This window comes from Bombyx mandarina, chromosome 21 (assembly GCF_030267445.1).
Source record: "Bombyx mandarina strain Sakado chromosome 21, ASM3026744v2".
NCBI lineage: Eukaryota > Metazoa > Arthropoda > Insecta > Lepidoptera > Bombycidae > Bombyx > Bombyx mandarina.
This window is the reverse complement of record NC_143227.1, coordinates 6,464,658-6,488,948: the sequence shown is the minus strand read 5'-3', so window position 1 is coordinate 6,488,948 and position 24,291 is coordinate 6,464,658. Positions and strand designations below refer to the sequence as shown.

The 24,291-nt window shown below is 37.3% G+C and overlaps 1 protein-coding gene across 2 annotated transcripts; it reads right to left on the bottom strand.

Moving 5' to 3' along the window:
* Positions 1 to 1,025: 1,025 nt before the first annotated feature.
* LOC114248626 (odorant receptor 46a) lies at positions 1,026 to 23,829 on the bottom strand. Of its 2 annotated transcripts, XM_089736264.1 has the most exons (9): positions 23,295 to 23,829; positions 20,141 to 20,352; positions 19,103 to 19,218; positions 18,309 to 18,384; positions 16,428 to 16,572; positions 14,095 to 14,194; positions 13,211 to 13,324; positions 9,161 to 9,316; positions 1,026 to 1,170 (listed from the first exon to the last, which is right to left on the bottom strand). In XM_089736264.1, exons 1-9 carry the CDS (start codon positions 23,552 to 23,554, stop codon positions 1,117 to 1,119), a joined length of 1,233 nt encoding a protein of 410 aa, XP_089592390.1. In that variant the 5' UTR covers positions 23,555 to 23,829; the 3' UTR covers positions 1,026 to 1,116. The 2 variants fall into 2 exon arrangements, with proteins under 2 accessions (XP_089592390.1, XP_089592391.1); XM_089736265.1 differs by lacking the exon at positions 9,161 to 9,316.
* Positions 23,830 to 24,291: the final 462 nt, after the last annotated feature.

Below are 24,291 nucleotides of genomic sequence, written 5' to 3'. Positions count from 1 at the left end.
ATTAATGTAAATTAAAAAGCAAGTATTTTAATGATACTTTATTAGCCATGTATTTTAGTTGTTATTATTATATTTTCTTGTTATTCTTCAGTCCTTCACTCGCAATGTTTCGAACCCTAGTTGCATTACGGCTTCGGGAAAGATTTGATCGTGTTGATCACGGCATGGCTTTCTTAATGTTTACCTATCTCGGCACAATAAGCTAATAGAAACTCGAAACTAACACATCAACCGGTCAACTTCAAAACTCTACTTTAATTAACCATAGAATACATTAGGTTTATCTGTCAGTTGCGTTTTGTTATTCCATATCAGTTGCGTTTTGTTATACCACATTTTATATCGCGTCCCCGGGGACCTGATAAAAAGATATCCTGATATCCTATGTACTTCTCCTGGTTTTAAGCTACCTCCCCACCAATTTTCAGCCAAATCAGTTCAGCCGTTCTAGAGTTATAAATAGTGTAACTAACACGACTTTCTTTTATATATATAAGATAATATCAGATATTATTATTAATATCAGAAAATGAAGTTCCTTTACTTATATTGTTTTTGTTATGAGATGTTTTATTGTTTTGTTTGTTTTCAATATTTTTTTATCAGTCGACAATAATTTTGAGTTTATTTTAAGTCTGGATTAACTATGGTGATTAACCATGTCTGATAGCTCGAGTTTAAGGGCATTCTCTAAAATCACAACATATTATACGAGAACGGATTTCCGAGACACCTCAGTTCAGTATTGAAAGGTCTTCACCCTGGAAAACTGTCGTAAAAAGCTGAGACGGACATAAAAACGCGAACAATGTCACACAACGGTGAGTTGTGAATAAATAGGCGGTTTCCCTTTTCTCCCTGCCTATTTAATATTCCACCCATATCACCAGAGGCGCGGAATACTTTCCTTTATTGAGAGAGGCTTTAGATCTTTTGCCGGGATTAATTTGTTCTTTTATTTTCTTTGAGATGTATCGTTTGCACCTCGGTTCTTTGTAAGTACCTCCGGAAAAGAAAGAACAAAGCTGTGTAACGTATTTTATTAACTAAAATCGAATGCTCTTATAAGTTAAATCTGTGATCTTCTAAGTAATTTGGATGTGATCAAATAAATTTTCATTTTTTCATCTGATTCATTAGAGCGAAGCCTTTGTAAGTCCAGTTCATTACCTGTAAAATAAAAGGGAAAAAGATGTTAATGAAACCATGTTACATTTCCTAATGAGAAGAAGGCGACCAAGTACATTTTATGTGATATTTGATTACACGATAAGTTTTTTGTGTCTTAAGTCACGATTGTATTTGGTAATAATTTCGGTGTTAATACAAATTGCTAGATTCTAATGATTTTATCGTATTCACATCGTATCTAAAATCAAATTCTGTGAAAAATAAAATTTTAAAAAACCAGGTATGAATAATTAAAATTATATTTTTTCCAATAACTTTAATAAACTTCAAAAAAATCAAAATCTCAATACTGCATAATATAGTGTTGAATTTTATTGATTTATTAACATTATAGGCAAAGAAAAAAGTTATTTAGAAAAAAAATTAAGTGGCAAAATATATTTAAATTGCAATTATAAAATCATGTTTTTTTTTTTTTTTTTTTTATTGCTTAGCTGTGTTGACGAGCTCACAGCCCACCTGATGTTAAGTGGTTACTGGAGCCCATAGACATCTACAACGTAAATGCGCCACACACCTTGAGATATAGTTCTAAGGTCTCAATATAGTCACAACGGCTGCCCCACCCTTCAAACCGAAACGCATTACTGCTTCACGGCAGAAATAGGCGGGGCGGTGGTACCTACCCGTGCGGACTCACAAGAGGTCCTACCACCAGTAATTACGCAAATTATAATTTTGCGGGTTTCATTTTTATTACACGATGTTATTCCTTCACCGTGGAAGTCAATCGTGAACATTTGTTGAGTACGTATTTCATTAGAAAAATTGGTACCCGCCTGCGGGATTCGAACACCGGTGCATCGCTTCAACACGAATGCACCGGACGTCTTATCCGTTAGGCCACGACGACCACAAGATCCGTAATCCATATCATAAAGTCATGTACCAAATAATCATTCGGTTTGTTTTTAAAAAAATCGATAGAAAGGTAATAATATTACATTATAATTTCAAAACAGCTAATGAAGCTTCTTAGAACCAATTTTTATACATCTCTGCGACGAGGCCCAACTCGAAACATCTCTTATCTCACATCATTTCTTATCTCATTAGTAAAGAGTTATGCAATACCAAACTTGTTCATTGAATAAAGAAATAAATTGAAGCTTTCAGCTAAGTGCCAAAAGTTTTAAGACGTCAGATTGACCCTGGCCTACTTCCACGCGAATTCATCTGATCACAATAGAATTTGCTGTTGAATTTTCCGCAAGAGAAAAATCCAACGTTAGCCTACTGTACATTTTGTTATTCAGTGAAATGAGATTTATTAGACGAAAAAATAATTGATTTTACTCATCACTGGGTCATCTCAAATCGGGGGGCAACGCTTAAGCTGAACAAAATTACAAAGCTTAACTTTTACTTAAAAGCGCTAATTATGAAAGATAAACGGTATTGTATTGTATGATATTAATTCCGTATGACTAGTTTTTAATTATGCAATGAGCCCGCGTTTGTCTCCGACCTACCTGTTTCTGGTATGAATCATTCATATCTTCGGATAAACGAGCATTGCCTTTCTGGTAGTCGGCTGCTACCCAGTATTAGATGGTAATTCATTAGCCGTATGCTCCATAAGCAATAACAGTTTAAAAAAAAGATGTGTGGTGTCGTGGAACACCGGATAGGAACGAAGTTGCTTATTATAAAAATATTAATTTTAAGTTCTATTCGAGTTATGAAGAAAATAAAACTGGAGGTTTCGCAACAACCTACGGTCATTCGGTAACGTGCGAACTTATTGTGGTACACTTCATTCACGGTTCTTTGCATAAGAGTTAGTGTATTGCGCAAACGAACGCTCTGAGATCGTGGTCAATGAAAGATAAAAAAAAATGTTATTTGTTGTACGTTATTACAAAGTTAAGTCGTACACTGTGTGCATTACTAATTTGTACGTAATTCAAAGTTAAGTCGTACACTATGTGCATTACTAATAATCTTACGTTTCGGACGTTTTTACCGGTTAGGGTACCCCTCCGCATCGTCCCATAAGGAACTTCGTTCCAAAAAAAGTGATCTCTATTGTGTCGCAGTCATGGCAGTCCTACTTTACGAAATAAAAGGCATTGCATTGCATTTTTAACCTAAAAGAAGAGCTAAATGTCATATTTGTATGGATTTACTTGTAACAACAGGAAACGTGTTGATATTGCTGTTTATGGTAGCCGTTGGCGTTGTAAGTTAATTGACAAAGATTAAACAGTAGACGGCGCGTCCCAGCGGAGGCCGCCAGTCCAGAGCCACGGGCTCTGATGAATAATTCATCAACCTTCGTATTTTAATACCTGACTAAAGCTTTGTAAGCAACCATCAATGATTTTGCTTAAAGGTAAATTCCCTTTTGAACTATCGTAGTGCCAAATATCTTTTGGACTCAGTCGATGCAAGTGTTTAATTTAAAAAAAATAACTTGTCTTGTTTTTAAATTGTTTTGTTATTTTTATTCCGTTTTCTTCTACACTTTTCGATAATTGATTAACTTACGTTATTAATAGACATCAGTCTGCTGGAATTAAAACCCATAAATAAAGCTCCTTTTTAAGATATTATGTCCTTTTCTTTAAATACCTGTTTCCGACGAAAAATAAACGACAAACCTAAATAAATAATAAAATTTGTGTATTTCATTTTTCATTCACAATGCTTCTGATTACATTCTTTATCTAATTTTGAGTTACAGTTTTTTTCAACAAAAGTTGTAAATATTTCTATCTCAGTAATTACTAAAATAAATATTTAAATTCAACAGATACAGTACCACACATTAATTTGCATATTGGTTACACTTGAAAATTTGTTACACATCTACGAATTTAATTACAATGGAAAATTTCCACAAAATGAGGCACCCTCGAATCCTACTTAGCTAGCATAATATGTCTAAAAGTCCCGCGAATTTCAACTGGAACGATGCAGTGAATCCGCAACAAATTTAATCCTATTCCGGCCTTTTGTGCTCGAGCACTCACTATTAATCTGTCGACTTAGTTTCACAGTGAGGCAGGTAGTACTTTATTTACGACATCAAATAGACAAACGGTGATGGAATCAGGTTTTTTTCAGTTTAAATAAACATTTCTGTGGATTATTTTTTCTGACACTTCACTGTGTCAAATGTCAAAGTTGACAAATTTAAGTGAATTTTTTTTCTTGCTTAGTGAGTGGACGAGCTCATAGCCCACCTGATGTGAAGTGGTTACAGGAGCCCGTAGACATCAACAACGTAAATACCTCCACTAGCCTTGAGACGAGACATGAGATCTAAGTCTCAGTGTAACAGGACAAAGGCTGTCCCATCCTTTAAGCCGAAACACATTACTACTTCACGGCAGATAGTATAAGCGGTGGTGGTACCTACCCGTGCGGACTCACAAGACGCCCTACCATTGATTTAAAAGATTTCATGAAAATAATACCACTTAATAATAACGTTATTTATTATATTATTATTGTTTAATTAAATTATATATTAATATAAATAACTGCATAAGCGTATACAGCTAAAAATTTCATTACTTTATTTTAATTCCGAATTACATAAAAATTTTCGTCTCAATTTTGATAATTAATTACGTCAAAAAATTTGAACCCAACCACGGATTATACGATTTCACCTTGTTTCCTTAAATTTAATTAAATCTAAACTCTTCTCAAACATTTCTATTTAGCTCGGCAAAATGGAAATCTCGGTTATCGCAGTATTGTAAAAAGAACCTAAAGGGTATCGTTAGAAACGTGTGAATTGTTTACGTATGGACGACTATGAGATTTTTTTGCAAATATAATCAATATTAGGAGTGGAAGGCACAGGAGTGCAAGATCGAAAAAGATATAGAGAGTCCATACTCTGCTTATTTCATTTTAAAGCACAGGTAAAAAGGAATGCGTTATATGAATTACATTTAACATCCATTTTTCGCTTAATGCTTTCCCGAATGTGTAAAGTTTTTATGACATTAAGAATATCGTCCTTGTCCATCGCAGTTAGACTTTGTCATCTAGCTCAATCAAAATTTTAAGTTCTAATTATTTCTCTCTTCGTCCCCGTCCAATTTTGGTCAATAATAATAGCAAGATTGGTTATTTCTGCAGCGAATCAATCATGCGTTTCAACTTAAAGGTTATGTCTGTGGAACACATATGTGGTCAGACTTAATCCAAGATGGACCGAAGGATTCATAACATATTATATACTCCTCCTTCTTGCGGCGTATCCTTCAATGCTGAGGGTAGTGACCACCTTTCTGTATTACTTTCTCATGCACGATCTTCCTTCATTTGTTTCTGTCACTGGCGGTGTGGAGGACGTTGTGAAATGTGAAATCACGAGCGGTGCGGATCTGGTCGCCCCAACGTATATAAGCAATATATACGTATATACTAGCGGCCCGCTCCGGCTCCACTCGGGTCTTTAACAAAAAATTTAACGATATTTGACGTTGTTTAATTTTCTTTTATAAAAGAACACTTAGTTAGACATATGCTATCACGAGACATTTTGTAATCAATAATGTGTTCTACAAAGTCGTATTACATTATTTTATTCTATCATTAATAGTTTTCGCAGGGCACGCGATGTAAAGAATATTTTAGGTAATTTTTTACACTTTAGGTTACATTATTGGAGGTTTAGTAAGGATCCCTAATTTTTTTCAAAAATGATTATAGCCTATGTCACTCGGGAATAGTGTAGGTTCCAAACAGTGAAAGAATTTTTCAAATCGGTTCAGTAGTTTCGGAGCCTATTCAATACAAACAAACAAACAAATCTTTCCTCTTTATAATATTATTAGTATAGATAAACAATTAAAAAAAAGAGATTGTTCTGGTGAGTCACTTGCTTAGTATGGCTTTAAACCTAATAATACGTATTAATATTGTGTCCTGATAGTAACTAGTAACCAGTCAGAGTACAATCATATTAGATTAACGTATGAATGATATTTTGATAAAATCAAAGAACTATCTTTTCGTTATAACAAAAAGTCGATCGACTATTTTAATAATCATGACACGGCCAAGATGTCAAAGTTTTGACACAATCATTACAAAGTTCGGTATTTCTATTTGCGGTAAATCCACAAATTGCCACACAAATACAATACCTGACAGAATCCGAAGATAATTTCTGTTTGTACAGATATTTGTTGTGGACAAATTGGGAAGTTTCTAGAGTTTAGCACGATAAAATCTTTCACGAACGTTTCGGGTAATGGTAATAAATTATGCGTTCGTCGTTTTAATCTATTTTATAGATACAAAAGGGACTATCTGTATTAAAACATTTATCCGGGTCATTGAAAGAGATTGGCATTGAGGCAACAGTGAGATAAGATTAGATGAGAATAAAAACAAAATTCAAAGGTTGCCTGTCATTACTTTTAATAAATTTAATCTTTTGACTCGAGATTTATTTTTATCTCTTTTATTCAACGTTTTTCACACTTTTCCTTCTCTTCACAGTTCATATTGTAGCATTATTTATGGATATCTGATAACAAATTGCAAAGTACGCAGAGTAAAAACGAAGAAATTTCTACTCATGTTTCACCTTTTGTATAGTTATTAAGTGGTAAATGAAAGAGCTGCCGTTGAAGTATCCTAAATTTAATATATATAATGTATTATTTTATTCACATAAAAATAAAGTTTAGCCTATTAAAACTATAGCACAAATTGAGTTGCTCTATAAAAAGAAACATCATTTAAAGCTATTGCTTCACCAGTCTTTATGTTTTTTATATTTTACAATTCAAAAATGTTTTTATATTCAAATTAACTGACCCGGCAAACGTTGTGTTGCCTTAAATAATATTTCTAGGGAAATTCTAGTGTAGAAAAAAAAAGCTCATTCAACCACATAATACCATATTATAACCAACAAAAAATTACCCAAAAATAAAAATAAAAAATAAATGTTTGGGGTGGACAACCCTTATCACTTAGGTGTATGAAAAATAGATACGAGGGCGGCACTGAAAATTTCGGGAATTAACGAAGTGACACAACATTACTATTTAAAAATGTATTTATTGCTTTTTGAAGTATTCTCCGCGAAATTTGACACATTTTTCCATACGATGGAACCAATCATTGAAGCAACCATTCCATTCGGAAGTTGGGGTTTCCAAAATGGCCGTTTTGTAGGCGTCCACAGCTTCTTCAGGTGATGAAAATCTCTGTCCACGCAATTTATTCTTTATTTTAGGGAAAGTATAGAAATCATTAGGGCTTAGGTCGGGGCTGTACGGCGGATGGTCTAATAATTCTATGTTTTCTTGCTCTAAAAACTCTTTTGTTATGTGCGCGGTGTGAGAACTCGCATTGTCAGTTTTCAATTAAAAAGATTTTAATATGACAGGAACAGTGGAAATATTCCATTCCCGATACTTTTAGTGCAGCCTAGTAGTAGCCGATTCTCAGACCTACTGAACATACTATTGATACACAAATAAAGCCAAAAACACATGGCTGACAAGCTACGATTGATACACAAATAAAACCAAAAAAACATGGCTGAAAAATGTATAGTGAGTAAGACAGGAGACCGGCTTCGTCCTCATCCCTACTACGTGATGTTTGCTGGATGAGTGGTGACACCTGGCGGGGATAACTGATCGATTGATAGTTGATCAGTAGTCGACCGGCAAGAGCGGGAGATCAAATTTAATTTAAAAAAAAAGAAATTAAAATGAAAATAATAAACGATTTATCAAACCATGAATCCATTTTATTATTTTCGAACAAATTGTAGTTTAGTTATGTCCAAGTTTCGTCATGAGTGAAAAAAAAACCTATACATTGCATATACATTACACTACTGCATTCTATTGTAGGTACTAACCCCTCGCAAGATTGAGAAACACCCGCCCTGACTGTTTCTATTAGCCATGCATTCCGGCTCGAAAGATGAACTGTTTGTATTATCATTTTCGCTGTTACCTATATATAGAAATGAATTACTGTGCGTTAGTCTCGCTAAAACCCGAAAACGGTTGGACCGATTTGGTTAATTTTGTTATTGAATTATTTGTGAAAGCCCAGAGAAGGCTTAAAAGGTAGATAAATATGAAAATGCTCGGAATTATATAAAAACAAACAATTTTGTTTTTCCTTTGATTTGTCCTCCGTCGGACGGATTCCTTTTGTTTTTTAAATTTATTTTATACAAAAGCTTAGGTCTTTTATTTATCAATTGAGGCACTAACAGTCTGCCGGGTCAGCTAGTTATAAATAAATTCATTTCATGATACGATTATTTAAATACGCTCTCTCTCTACAACATTAAATGGGCTGTTCTAAGCTTTCGCAGCTATTTACATTATAAAGAAAATTTTTGGACGTTTTTTTTATTTTATTTTTTTGCTTAGATGGGTGGACGAGAAAATCACGGCCCACCTGGTGTTAAGTTACCGGAGCCCATAGACATCTACAAATAAATGTACGCCACCCACCTTGAGACATGAGTTGTAATGTCTCACGTTTAACAGTACGGTACAACGGCTGCCCCGCCCTTCAAACCGAAACGCATTACTGCTTCACGGCAGAAATGGGCAGGGTGGTGGTACCTACCCGTGCGGATTCACAAGACGTCTTACCACCAGTAAATTCTTGATAACATGATTTTCCCATATAATGAATAATATTAATGTTTATAATTAGATGGGCTTAGATCAGTCTTTCCAAAAGTGGGCGATAACGCCCCCTTGTAGGGCACTGCAAGTCTAAAGGGGGGCGGTAAGAGACCCAGAAAAAATATGTAGGCGTTGTGTAGGCGATTTGTAATTTCATCTAGACTCCCCTTAGACACCGACTGCGCTCTCGCCATAGTAGTTTTTAGGTAGATGAAAAACAGGGGGCGCTAAAAAAGAATTTATTCTCAAAGGGGCAGTAAACAAAATAATTTTGGGAGCCCCTGGCTTAGATAGTTTATTTGCTAATCAAAGCATTTCGAAACACTTACCTGAGTGAATGTAGTGAGTGAAACAGGAACTAGCTTCGCCGCTATCAGCTGGACGGGTTGTTGGGTTTTCGCCATGAAGAGTAGAGTGCTTACTTGAATATGTTTAGGCTGATCCAACCACGGAATAGAGAATACTGCCGTTGGTAAATACGCACACTGGAAGTAGTATTACCTAAATTTGTTACACAAGCTTTTACGAGTTCTTAGTAGTATTACCCAAACTTGTTACTTAAGCTGTTGGTTCTTTATGCATGCATGAGAAGATAAACTTCATAAATAGAATTTCATAATGAAAGATAATGGTTAGGGTGATGATAACTTTCAAGGACAAAAATTTGAGTTCAAAACTGCACAGTATTCGTAGTATATAAACTTTACATAGCTTTTAATAATGTAACCCGAAATAAAGAAAAATAAACTCGAATAGAGTCCTGATGGTTAGTGTGATGATAATTTTCCAAAGCAAAAGTTGAGCTCACAACTATAAAATATTCGTAATATCGAAAAGTACACAGCTTTTAATAATGTAACCCAAAATAATGAACAATAAACTTGCGTAGAGTCTTCATCGGTAGGTAGCGAATTGGCTGTGCCCCATTACTGACGTCCATTAGCAATGGTAACCACTAACCGTATGCTCGGTGGGCCATATGCTCGTGTACCTACTGTGAGGCCGGTGAGAGTAACGCCATCTACCGCCGAATAGTCGAACGAATATCAAAGGATCTAGTAGCACCTAAAACGTTCGAGAAGTACAATGCCATCTATTGTCAGACAGCGGAAACACAATACTCGAAATGTGTGGAGCATTCTCGATAATTCTAGGTATGTGATATCGGCTATAAAAGCGTTGCAGAAATGGCACGCAGTCAGTCAGTAATCGGAACTACCGAAGCGAAACAGCGAACGGATCACCTGAAGCGAAGCGGAAGAAGCGAATTGAGAGTTTTAAAGTGTTTGTTGAGTGCTTAAGTGTTCTAAGTGCTAATACAGTGTTAACTTGTAATTAGGTAGAATTTATCCCGCACCCCAACGCGTAACACTACAAAAGGAAATAAAATAAAAAAATAACAAAAATCTAATCTAAATAAAAGGAAAATTTGTCACTACTTGTTAGCCAGCGCGGGTTATATAACCTCCTTTGAGTCTAATTTATATCAAAACAGATTTGCGTTCCACTTTGAAAGTTGAGATAGCCGTAATATTTAATAAATCATTTTTACCGCCTATATTAAGTCTAATTGGATCACTTAGTGTTACGTGGACCTCGTAGCCCTAAGATGTGATTTTTTTCCACCTATCTATGATGATAGTTTTGAGAGGCTATTTCAGCTTCTCTTTGGCGTGTAGGTGAGCTCACGAGGCCGGGAGTGTCGCTAACACTGGCCTTAGCAAGAGCAATTCTTCGCAGAATCTACCACCGGATCGGAAACGCAACCCACTGAGAAGATCCGGCGAGAAACTCAGTGGGCTATGTCTATGGGTTAATTTACTCGTCGAGCTCTTCGTCGCAAGCGAATATCAAGCAAGATGTGATATCTTTAACGTGAATACAATTGAGTCTTAAGGAAGGTCACACAGTCGTATGTATGGACTTCAATAATAATTTAACAACAGGTAGGCCACGAGCTGGTTCATCCATCTATGCAATAAAAGAATCAGCCCGCACGGGCAGGTGCCAACACCCTTTTTTTTTAACGCTAGGGAATCCATTTACGGATACCCGGTCGAGGGAGGTAAGAGACCGGGTTATGTCGGACTCCAGCGCCTCCAGAGAAGAACAGGGAGAAGAAGAAGACAGGGGTCCTCCTCTTCTCCCAATTCCTGCCGGGAGACTACGCCTTGAGAAAGGCGCGCGAGGCACTGCACGGTGTCAGCCACGCAAGAGCTACCCCGCAAAACCGACTACCGACGAAACCCCATCGAGCCCCACCACTCCCGACTCCACGAAACCCACGGTACCGCACAGTGCGCGCCGAAAGCTCGCCGTCGCCGGTACTCATCCTGATAATAGGACGGCACTCCATCCCCGGGAAAATCCCGCAGGACGTCGTCTAGGAGACACACCGTGAGCGGTGCGCAGGAGCCACCTTGCGCCGCCTAGGTGCCAACACCCTGCCTATATAATGTCGGGAAGCAGTAATGCGATTAAGCTTGAAGCGCGGGACAGCCGCTTTGTTGTAACATTGAGACTTAGTGGATGGCGGCGCTTACGTCTTGATGTCTATGGGATCCGGTAACCATTTCACATTGGGTGGGTCGTGAGCTCGTCCACTTCTCTAAGCAATTAAAAAACAAATTTCAACAGCATCGCTCAATATTGAGAATAAAGTTTATATATAATATAATTTTTTGATAATATTTTGTATCTCTTTATATCGTTAAATACAAAATGGTCTGCTTATCTACCGGTATTTTCTTCAATTTTCGCTAGCCGCAGACATAATGAAAACTACGGTTTACGATTAAATCCCACATTTTAATTGGAAAAAAAAACGCAAAATTAAACTATAATATAATAATTTTTAATTGTATTAATAGAAAAAACGCTTTTTGTTATAAAAAAAATCGATGGTCAATCCCGAAAGTTTAATTACAGCGTGAACCATATGTGAACCATAATTACAATGTGAATTTAAAATGTTCATTCTGTATAAAATACATTTTCGCGTTGCAATCACTAGCAATAATGAATTGACTGCATGCTTGTTATTGTGGCTTTATTAATAATTTCAAACTCATCATTGTCGCTCCGTTTACACGCGTCGGGAACAATGTAGAATAACTTAATTATTACCTCGGAAATTATGTTCAAAGTGCGCCAACTGCGATGAGTACAATGTTTACTTCCGAAAGCCTATACGCGGGAGATTAATTGGTGTCACCTTAATTTGCCATTAAGGCGAAGGATTCAACAAAGTTTAAACTTCGGTAAAGCTGTGTTTATGTAGAAATAATGTTTACAACTTGTTTCTTTGATTGTATCTATCTATGCGTACCGGAATTATTTATATGACTGACTAGCTGAGTCCCGCGATGCTACCCGCGGTTATTGTTGTACCGCGGGTGACACCGCGGGGCAAAGCTAGTGTAAAAAAAGTTTGTTAAGTTACTCCTTATATCATCAGCTACGTATCAGTGAAAGTTCCGTCAAAATCGGTCCAGCCGATCCATAGATTAGCCGGAACAAACAGCCAGACAGACACAGACAGACAGACAAAATAAATAAATAAATGTTATTTTGGTATATGTACTGTGTATACATACTTACGCATTTAGTAAAAGGTGGTTATTTTATTATTACAAACGACTCTCCAATTTTATTTATTTGTATAGATGAGAGACGTTCTACAGTTATTATTGGCATTTTAGGGAGAATTGTAGATGTTTGGGTGTCTTTCGTATTAATTTGATTCAAACCTAAATATGGCCGGGTCAGGCATCAACTTTTTCTTTTTTTATTACCTTATTAGACAAACGAGCCCTACCCTACTTAATGATAAGACGTATTATAGCGCTCGGTAAACACTTTTAAAGGGGTATCATTTCCGGGCTTCATACTATACAATTGAGGCTAGACCTCATGAGTCAGTATGGTGGGGGCATTCACTTTTTGATTTTTTTGGGTTCCGGTAATCGCTTAGCATCAGGTGGGTCGAGAGTTCGTTCACTCACGTCTATGCGTACCAAATCCATACCAATATCTGAAAACGAACTGTTCTAAAGTTATCTAAAGTGAGGACACATAATATCTCATTCTAATTTTATTTAAATACTGTTAACTTATAAAATGAATTTAAATGTTATTTATTCAAATAAATCTATTTAGAGCACTGAGCTTTTATTTCGATTATGTTGGTTTGGAACAGCATCACAAGTTATACGTTGGTAATATTTGAAGAACAAACTACGTAACTATTATATCATTTGTGTTTTAGTAAAAAAATCGATTGGATACCGAAATAAAATGAATCGAAAAAGTACTTTTTTAAATTTGATTTTAGTTATCAAGGCTTTCTTGTAATGTTGTTTATAAATTGACATACATACCTTAACCGTTATGGTATTTCCAAAATAGCAATCCACGAACAGTATAAGAATACAAAGAGACAGATATACCAATATCCAGCCGACGGTTGTCAAATTATCTAAAGGAGACTCGATCTGCAAATAAAACTATGACTTATCACATTACTCATTTAGAAATACAATTGCCAAACTTTAAAAATTCACTGAGCCTGAAACTTCAATTCAAAGTGTTAAATAGAATCGTATATCCATATGTAAGTATTTTTATGTGCATACATAGTAGAGAATACCTTAGGCATTAACTCCGCCAATGTAAATTTTTCATGTAGTGTAATAAATAAATAATTATGTATAATCGCATGTAACTAAGCCCGTAACCCACTAAAATGACGGATGAAAGGCTATTGCATGCAGCAGAGATGCGAATGTTGCGATGGATGTGTGGAGTAACGAGAATGGATAGAGGAATGAATATGTTATGAAAGTGGCACCTGTGACAGTGAAGTTGAGAAGTGCGCGTTTGGGATGGCCTGGACATGTGATGAGACGAAATGACAATGAGGTTGGTAAGAGAGTGTTAACTATGAATGTGGAAGGATATAGAAGAAGAAGAACCAAGAAGAAATGGATGGATTGCGTGAAAGACAATATGTGTAAGAAGGGAGTGAGCAAAGAAATAGTATATGATAGAGGAGTATGGAAGGAGAAAATAATAATATGTTGCATCGACCTCAGATGACTGGAACAAGGGTAGGAAAATGATGATGACATGTAAAATCGCATGCAAATAGAACCTACATAATACAACTGAGACTTCAACTCTTCCCCCCTCTGACTATTGAATTTTTTATGGTACATGCAATGACTTGAAATGTTTGATGTTTTTTTTTAAAAAATACACTTACAGCTAAGATTTGGACAGCAGTTGAACAAATAATACAAGCACTAATAAACAGCATCGATGACAGTTGTCCCCCAAAAGTGACCTGCATTGTTTCAATGAACCTGAAGTATAAAGTAAGTGAAGCATAAACATATTATTGTTACCGTTGTAGACGACCACATGGTACATGGTCTGCAAGGCTTGGGGCACAGCCAAGACGCTGTTTACGTTTGAGTTCTCACCATAATCCACGGTTAAAGAACGAAATGTCAAAGCACCCAGGAAGCACCATGTAAGGAAGTTCATCGCAAGTTCTATCTATACATATACCTAGTCAGGTCATAAATTCTGTCACATGTTTAATGTAAAATAATTGAAACAAGTTTATTCATTATGTAACCATTCATATACCAAAATGAACTCAACAAAACATAGATTCTTATGACACTAAAGTTTATTCAAAATGACCTCCGTGATTTTGAATACCGGCCTTCAATCTGCGCGGCCAGTCGTCTATCGCAGCACGAACGAGGTCCATGTCAATATCGGCGGCTGCCTTAATCAAGGATGTCTTGAGTGACTCCAAATTGGGATGAGGCTTTGAGCACGCCTTTTCCTCCAAGTGTTGCCATATCTTGTAATCTAACGGATTCAAATCTGGAGGGCCAGTCTTCGTGCCGGATGAAGTCGATTTCACGCCCCGCCAGCCAGTCTTGTGTGCTCTTTGCTCTATGAGCTGGCGCCGAATCTTGTTGGAATACCCAGTGCCTGTTATTGAACATGGTATGAGAAACAGGTTCCACAAGGTTCGTCAGGACTGTATTTTGATACACAACTGCATTCGTTTTTACACCTTTCTCACAAAAATGTACCTCTGTTAAGCCCCAATAAGAAACTCCCAACCATACCATGAGCGAGGATGGAAAATGACCTCGTTGGACACGCGGAATACGGTTGCTCGCTTCTTCACTACTGTGTGCGTACACCTTATCATTTTGTTTGTTGTAGCTCTCTTCTACGGTAAATTTTTTTGCATCCGACAAAAGAATTTCCCGATATTTTTTTCCCGCGTACCGCTTCAACAAAGCGCGGCCTCTCTTCAGTCTCAGGTCCATTAGACGAGCATTCAAACGATGTCCTGTTTTTCTTCGATATGCCCGAAGCCCTAAGTCTTCATTTAACACCCTTTTCACCGTGGTTCTGCTTAACCCCATCTGGAGGGCCAACAGTTTCTGCTTACGTTTGGGATTTCTTTGAAATTTATCAGTATGTTAAAAATTTGAATTGGCGCGTAACCGCAACGATGCAACGCAATAACTGCAACACGGTCTTCTTTAAACGTCCACTCCATATTTAAAAATGAGTAAAATTCTAAAAGTATACATTTTTATTTTCATGAACAATTCGAAATTCGAATTCAATAAACTTTTTTGTGGCCAGCGTTCTAAAAGAAAAGTTTTTACTGTGTGACAATACTTATGACCTGACTAGTTATTTTAAGTAAAATATTCTTTACTGTTCTAAAACAGTATTCAATATTAACATTAATCATACCAACACTTACTAGTACCTATTTCTACCATAGCGGGTAGATGACGGTATACGACAAGTATTACTCAAAATAAAGAAAACTATACAAAAAAAAGGTATTATAATAACTCTAGATTATATTGGTAAGAAAAGTCATGAAGTCAAATGTGCAAAACCAATAAGATGATAACGTGCATTTTCAATGGAAAAGTTCAAAATGGGTCATTTGACGCCTTATGGTATATTTAGTGTTAAAAAATAGATACTAAGCATTCTGCGGTGGATCGACCAAATTAAAACTACAGTGGAGGTCCCCTAAATTAGTGTAGTAGGATAGTCTCGAGGAGGGAGAGACGGCGGGACATCGTGAGATGCGTCAAGTCTGCCGTCTCCAACCCTATAAGATGATCACGACAACTCACCACTGACCACTTTGGAGGTTTTTTTTAATTGCTTAGATGGTTGGACGAGCTCACAGCCCACCTGGTGTTATGTGGTTACTGGAGCCCATAGACATCTTCGACGTAAACGCGTCACTCATCTTAAGATATAAGTTCTAAGGTCTCAAGTATAGTTACAACGGCTGCCCCACCCTTCAAACCGAAACGCATTACTGCTTTACGGCAGAAATAGGCAGGGTGATGGTACCTACCCGTGCGGACTTACAAGAGGTCCTACCACCAGTTAAAAGAGCGAAACGATTGAGAAAAAGAAGAAGAGACACAAAATACAATTTTTTCACCTTCAATTAATTTACTTGCATTAAAAGGCACTACCGGTATTTGAAATGTATCTAGAAAATAATTTAAATTAAATCAAACTTACCTCATAATACAGCTATGATGAAAGACGTATTCTCTGAATAGCTCCTTAAATGCTTCATTTCCATCGCAGCCCCTTTCAGTAGCAGTCGCTTTAACAAACTCTTTCATATTTTCCATGTTATAAATTAAAACGTTCAATTGACTGACTGGAAAGTAAATGAAAAAAAAAAACAGATTGACTTTGGTTCTAAGTTAGCTATTTGTGACTATTTTTGATTCAATTAAAGCTTTTGACTTGATTGCCCAATGAGATTTCGATGCGATAAATAGGTGGACGAAGTGACGACCCTGCTGGCGAAATATAATCAGGTTGGACAGTCTGACGATTATTGTTCATTCGATTATTGTTAACTCTCTTCTCATATCTTATTTCATTTAATAAATTTTTTTCACGACTATCGGCTCTAACATTAACATTTATTAATAGACAAACTCATGGCTCTCTTTGTCCTTGTATTGTGACCTGTCTTAGATGGTATCCAAAAATTGTTTGTGTGTTTTTTCAATGATCTAATTTCGATAGCTCATTTGTCTAGTGGTTAGTCATTGTGGCTATTATAATGCTACAGCACGGAATCTCCATCAGCATCAGATTCTTTGTTGAGGACATTGGTATATGTGTTTTACATCGTAATCTGAGAGAAAATACTCGTTTAGGAGTACCAGACGATCCAATTTAATTTGAAAACGATCGAAAAACCACAAAGACGTTTACCGTATAGATCACAAAACGCACCTTCTTCAGATAAATAACAAAAGAATCGTGCATCATTAACAAGCGTACGGGAACAAAGAAAAATCGTCACAAAATAAATTCGCGACGCAAATTTTTCGCGGAATCAACGTCCTTTGAAAGTTGTTCGGTTGGCGGAGACGGGAAGTAGATTTCGTTGTCTTTGCGTCGTCACTGCATTTTCTTTATGCCCCGAGGCACTGAGGTTTCGTTCTACGCGAATTTTCTCAGCTCATTTCACAATAACACTTTCGTTTGGATGAAAATTCTTATTTATTGCGTCAAAATGGAGGACCGTTTTGATGTAAAATACTGACTTTCGTAAAAAAAAAATTGTGTAAATCTTATGATTCTAAACATCCTAAACAAATCGAGTGCATTATGAATTTCAGAAAATATAGTGCGTTATTTAAGATAGAAAGATAAAAGTGACTATGAGTAGGTACTATAAAATCGTGTATGTACTACATATATGTGTAATCAGCATTTGGATTGGCCGTTCTAGTTTCAATGATGGTTCAATCGTTAAACAAATGGGTAATGAGTTTACAAATCCAGTTAACATTGGACGGGACGTGCTCTTTTTGCATGCTATTTTTCAGTCCAGACTTATACTTTGAACAGTCTTATAGACATACTTTCAAACTAAGAAAATTGTGATCCCGGAAATAAACTTGTAATGACTTGTAAAGACAATTACAAAGAGCTCTGTATCACTTTTTGTTTGGAGCTACCGATGAGCTAGTGTTTTCCGCCACATCTTCTGAGTGAGTCGCGATTCCAACCCGGTAGTAAATTATGTGAAGCACTGCTCTTGCTAGCAGTCCTCTCAGGTTGAGCCCGTGAGCACACCTAACTGCACGTGTGACGCTGGAATAGCCAGTGAATAGATAGGGGAAAAAATATGTACAATAAAAAAGTGTAAAGAGATTTTCCGACTTTGCTAAATAAGAAAAAAAACCAAAATGATCAACAACAAAAAAGAAAATGTACTACATAAAATGAATCTTGAAATATCTATGATCACGGTCGGAGTTCGAGTAAAGTCAAAATTTATCGATATTCAAGATCGATCCCACTTAGCGTAAAACTAAAAGTGCCTTTTTTATTTAATAATGGTAAATGACAGTTTTTGTTGAAACCACTTACTGGTAAAGGACATGGCAGACCACGGCAACGTCTGCATCACCGAGAAGGTAACCAACATTAACGGCTTGTAAATAATCTAAAATCGAGAAATCAATCTTAATCTTTAAAAAATTAGGTTTTTTTTTTAATGAATGGTTTTAGATTGTAATGTGTCGAAAATTAAACTGGCTCTCAAAGTTTATTTGTTCCCTTTAAAAATAAATTCGAAACTAACCAAAACACTATAAACGATTGGAAGGATAACCATTTCTATAAAGAGAAAAGCTACATAATCATTTTTATTTATTCATATAATTTTCATATTTGAAAATAGAATATAATTATTGTAACACAATACCTTCGTTAATTTGATTATTTTAATTGTAATTATTCTTTTTACAACTTTGTTTAAATAGCGCTGACTTTCTGATTTAGCTCTAGACTAAGGAATTTGCTCAGTAATATTTCAGATTTAAATTTCGAATTCGTAATTTGAATTACAATTATAAGCAATTCTTTAAACATACAATGTTTACACAATTTATTACCTTAGAACCCAATACCCGAAGTCATTGCTCGCCATGAGTTCGTTAGTTAGTCTCAATTGTATTAAGACATCCACTGTCATACAGGTTGAACCAAACACATGACTGCCCCACAATTGAAATACATTATTACTATTTGGACTCATTCAAACGCCTATCTAATGCAAATTTATTATTTGTATAGAATTGGTTGTTACCACACAGAATTATTTCGATGTTGGAATTTTTTTTTGGAAAAAAACTAGACAGCCACAGATTTATTGTACTCACTTGAAATATATATATGTACGTGAAATAGCTCCTGTCGTTCGTATCAAAGAATATGAAGTCCATCTTCAAAGGAAGCGTATCAAACTTACGTAGACCCGGTACCAATATCACGTGTACTATAAAAAACAAACATATTTACTCATGTTTATATGAAATAAGAAATTATTTTGAGTGGTTTATCTATTGTAACTACTAAATTTGTGGTCTGAATTGAAACTATTGAATTCAGCCAACATTACATGGTACATAACACGACAGTAGACTTATTGTCTATAGTCATGTCTAAGGAGATGGCATCCTAAAAATATTTGGATGGACTGAAGAGTGTGAGTGCAGCGTTGACGTAGTTAGTATGTATGATAGGGGTGAATTGAAAAATAGTACATATAGCGCCCACCCTACCATCCCAATAGTGGGATAAGGGCGAGAAAAAGAAGATTCCAGGAAAAACATTCTTGTAATTTTCGCTGTATAAGAAATACACCAAATTCATGTATAGAGAGTATATGTGAGCCTGCACGAGTAGGCACCGCTTTTCTGCCTTTTTTCCTCCTTACCTATTCGCTATTCCCGCTACGCCCGGATGGGTAGGTAAGCTCACAGGCTCAACCTGAGAGAATTTGCTAACATTAGCCCCAACAAGAGCAGTGCGTCGCAGAATCTACCATCGGATCGGTATCGCGACTCACTGAGAAGATCTGGCGAGAAATTCAGTGGGCTGTGTCTATGGGTTACTTCGCTCATCAAACTCTTCATCATAATCGACGCGTTCAACGACTACAGTGACTAGGGTTATGGCTATTTTTACCTCGAAGCAAGAATGCATTCCAAACGGAAGGAGGAGAGGAGGATAACACAATTGAGGGTTTATTCATACGACATTCAAGTTGCGTTATCTCTGTTTGATAACGGTCCGATAATCACTTTAAACTAGGTACAATCACACAAAAGTTACATTAAAAAATAACTAAGAAGTGACTATGGTAGAAAATAAATTAAACAAGTATCATCTAACATTCAAATTGAGAAAGTTCTCACCGATAACGTCACAGGAAATGCTCAGTAGTAGACCACAGTACAGACACCTCGAAAGTTTAACCGCTTTTGCCAGAATCGCACTGTGAGTCTTCTTATAGCGCACGAACTCAGCGCTAAGAAGCTGATCTAGGAGCTTATGAAATGAATCACGACGTACATACAAATCAAACAGTCTACACGAGCCCAATAATTCCGTTAACATTAAGTTCATTCTGAAAGGAAAAGATGCAATTTTTTACGATTAAAAAACACTGCTGAATTAGTCAATAAATAAAAATGTTTTCTAATTTTTTGTAATGTAATACATGTAAAAACTACTTTCATACGTACGACTGAGATCACAAACACTGTCAAACATTCGAAATATCTAAAGCAATACATTAAGAATAAAAAATTGCAAAATTAAACCGAAAAAAAGTTTCAATAGTGTCTTTGTCTTGCGAAAACCGAAAATAACACTTATAATTTATTTACTACGGAATAACGCATCTCGTTTGCAAATTTACTATCAAAGTTCATTGGCATTTAACATGTCGCAGACCGCGTCCTGATTTCGGGACACAAACAAAATAAGAACAGACATAATCACCGAAAAGCTGTCGTATCTTAAGGTTCATGACCTCATTAATGTACAAACGATTTTCATAAATAATTGAGCCTAACCCAGAAAAGTAATTGAGTCGTTTCTCTTTCTCCAAAAGTAAACGATACAATGATCAAATTCGATGTTACTGGGTTCAAATGGATCATATTATTAACTTGTAATTTGAGATCGGATCAGGGTTTGATAAACCGATAATATTCACTATACTTAAATTTCTAGATCGGATCACTTTAAGAGGTATTTTGATGACAGTTTCTATTGTGTTAATGAGTGAATAAGTTTGCGGATCATCTGGTTTTAAGTTATATCATGAATACCACTGATCTTGAAACATGAGGCAATTATCCAAGTTTTGCTCACTTAAAAATATAGTCACACCATCACAAATCGAACCGAAATATCTACCTCGCCATAAAATGGTGGCACCCACTATTATGAGCTCATTTTTTTTTCCTACCTATGCTGATAGCCTTGAGAGGATATTTCAGCTTCGCCCTAACGTTAGTAGGTGAGCTCGCGGGGCTCAACCGGAGAGTTGCTAACACTGACCCTAGCAAGAGCAGTGCTTCGCAGAATCTACCACCGGATCGGAAACGCGACCCACTGAGAAGATCCGGCGAGAAACTCAGTGGGCTGTGTCTATGGGTTAGTTCGCTCGTCGAGCCCTTCGTCGCAAGCGACGGGTTCGACAAGGACGGTGACCGGTGCTTGTGGTGCCTAAAAGCACCGTTAATGGATCAGGAGGATCCGTAATGACGTGCTTTGGGCGACGTCGACGGTTTACCATTCGGTCTACTGGGTCGGGTATGTAATTTCCAGCGGCTACGATGGAGGGTTCTCATGTCGTGCCGCCTTCTCAAAATGGCGCAGCGATGCCGACTGTAGATACTTACTAAAAGAGTCGAGCTCCAGGTCGTCGTGGAGATCCACGTTCCTAAGGAACCAAGGCGCTCCGACGGCTATCCTGCAGAATCGTGATTGAATAACCTGAAGGGATTTCAAGTGGGTGCGGGCTGAGTGAGCGAACACTACGCTTGCATACGTCATGACGGGGCGTATACAAGTTTTGTAGAGAGTTACCTTATTACGGAGGGACAGTTTGCTTCGACTACAAAGCATTGGATAGAGTCGTCCTAGAATAAACGCGGCGCGGTCGCGTACCGTTTTTATATGGGGACGGAATGTCATCCCTCTGTCGAGGGTGACGCCTAGATATTTGACCTTCGAGACCCACGGTATGGGCTGGCCAAAGAGAGTGATGGGACTAACGGCGTTTCCTAAGGAGCCGTTCGTAAATTTTTCCTATCGTCGGGAGGAGACTAATCGGACGGTAACTAGAAGTTTCGTTTGTCGGTTTGCCCGGCTTATGTATACCGATAACGTCCGCTTCTTTCCACACCGCGGGAAAGATGCAGTGCGTCATAGCGGCATTTAAAATTGTAGCCAACATTGCTATCAGTTGGACTGGCAAGAGTTTTAGCGCGCGGTTGCGGATGCCGTCGGAGCCGGGTGCCTTCCTAGGTTGGAGGTTGTGGATCGCGTCTCTAACTTCGTCAGTGGTAATGGGGGGTAACGCGTCCGAGGGCGGCAGGGAAGCTCTGCGCTCGACCTCCCTGTCGACTAACTCGGTGTGTTCGGGGTCCGCGTGTTGAGTGCTGGTGGTGCACTGCTCTTGCAGTGCATCGGCCAGCAGCTCAGCCTTGTCATCGTCATCGAATGCCGGTGGTTGGCCTGAAGGGCGTACGAGGGGAGGCATAGTAGCGGTAGTTTCGGATTTGAGAGTCCTAGCTAGTCAGTATGCTTGGTGGGAGGGCGCGAGTTGTTCTAAATAACTATGCCAATTATCGTTACGCGCGTCGCTTAAGCGGGAGTGGACTTCGCGTTGTAGACGACGCATCCGAATCCGGTTTGAATGCGTGGGAAGACGATCGTAGGCCCGGATTGCCGCGTTCCTAACTCTTAAGAGATTCCTAAGATCGGGTATGAGCTCACAATACGTCCTACGACCAAATAATCAAGTATTCCCTAAAAAATACTATCCTACCCTTAAAGTGTATAATAAAATAATAATACCAATGGACTGACGTGTACCTTTGTGACTATTGTTCAAAATATCATTTAGCGAAAGAGTTCTTTAGGGATTTAACCTTACGCTTATACGTAGCTTAGACATTTGTCAACGATTCAAGGAGTTCTAGGCTTAAAAAAAAAAGTTATGTGTAACTTAGAATATTATGTTTTTTTTTTCAAATTTTTTATTATTGTTCAAAAAGTCGCCTCGGAAAAGTCGGAATTAAATGTGGAACAACAACGGATGTGACGATAAATACGCAATAGTAAATACCAATCAAACTGAAGACTAATCTGTTCGTATTGTTACATTCAATGCGGAAAACGTTTCAAGTGCCACGAATATATCAATAGCGACAGCGATAAGCGTCGTTAAGTACAAAATGAAATCGCGTACAACGTGTAAAACCCATTCCGTTGTATCCGTAAACGAGATTCGCTGAGCGATAAAAGAAATCATTTTTCGCGAACGTCACTTACATTCCGGCAATTTCCTGAATCTCCGCTCCCCCAGAAATTACCAGTCGGATCAGATATATGATTTGTGCGCATGTTGGTATACAGAAGACTGAAATACCGAGTAACGTCTTCGTCAGGACGGCGCACCAAAACTGGTACGGTCGCGCGGAATGAGGTATGAAAAGCCACATTCTAAAAAACTTTAACGAAGCCACTTGCAAGGAGAAGTGTTTCGAGAAATCCACGTCCGATGATCCCATTGTAAGACAACAAAATGACATATTCAGATAATTACGAACCTAGGTTGTTTGAAAGCAGGCGTGTCTTTTCTTAACAGGACGAAGAATTCCGTATATTATTAACTAGCGACCCGCCTTCGCTTCGCTTCGGAAACTGTAATTTATTATTGATTTCTCCACTATTTAATGGATGTTATTATACATATAAACCTTCCTCTTCAATCACTCTATCTATTAAAATAAACCGCATCAAAATCCGTTGCGTAGTTTTAAAGATTTAAGCATACATAGGGACAGACAGATATAGGGATAGAGAAAGCGACTTATTTTATACTATGTAGTGAAGAAACATAGTTTTATTTATTTATTTATTCCAATATCGTGAGTGAGGTGTGACCCATTTCCACTAACGCATTGCAGTTCTTTATATTTTGTATATGTACTCTGTTTGTGAACCACCCGAAGTACATATTATGTTTTTCTCGACCGCTATTTATCGTGTTTCTATGCATATTATATACGAAGCACCTTGAACCGGATATTTTTTATTATAAGTTCAAAGTTATGTTGCGATTGTAAAATATAAGTTATTATTTTTATTGCTAAGTTCGATCGACGAAGCTCACGGCCCATCTGCTGTTAAGGGGTTACCGGAGCTCACTGACATCTACAACGTAAATGCCGCTACTCACCTCGAGACATGAGTTCTAACGTCTCAGTTTTTAGAGCACATGGCTGCCTTATCCATCAAATCGAAACGCATTACTGCTTCACGGCAG

Coding starts and splice junctions, on each gene's coding strand:
- LOC114248626 (XM_089736264.1), bottom strand. CDS start 23,554: ATGTCATTTTGTTGTCTTACAATGGGATCATCGGACGTGGATTTCTCG. Junction 20,353..23,294: donor ATTCAGGAAATTGCCGGAAT/GTAAGTGACGTT, acceptor TTTTCCTTTCAG/AATGAACTTAATGTTAACGG. Junction 1,171..9,160: donor CACTCACTACATTCACTCAG/GTAAGTGTTTCG, acceptor TTTATTTTACAG/GTAATGAACTGGACTTACAA.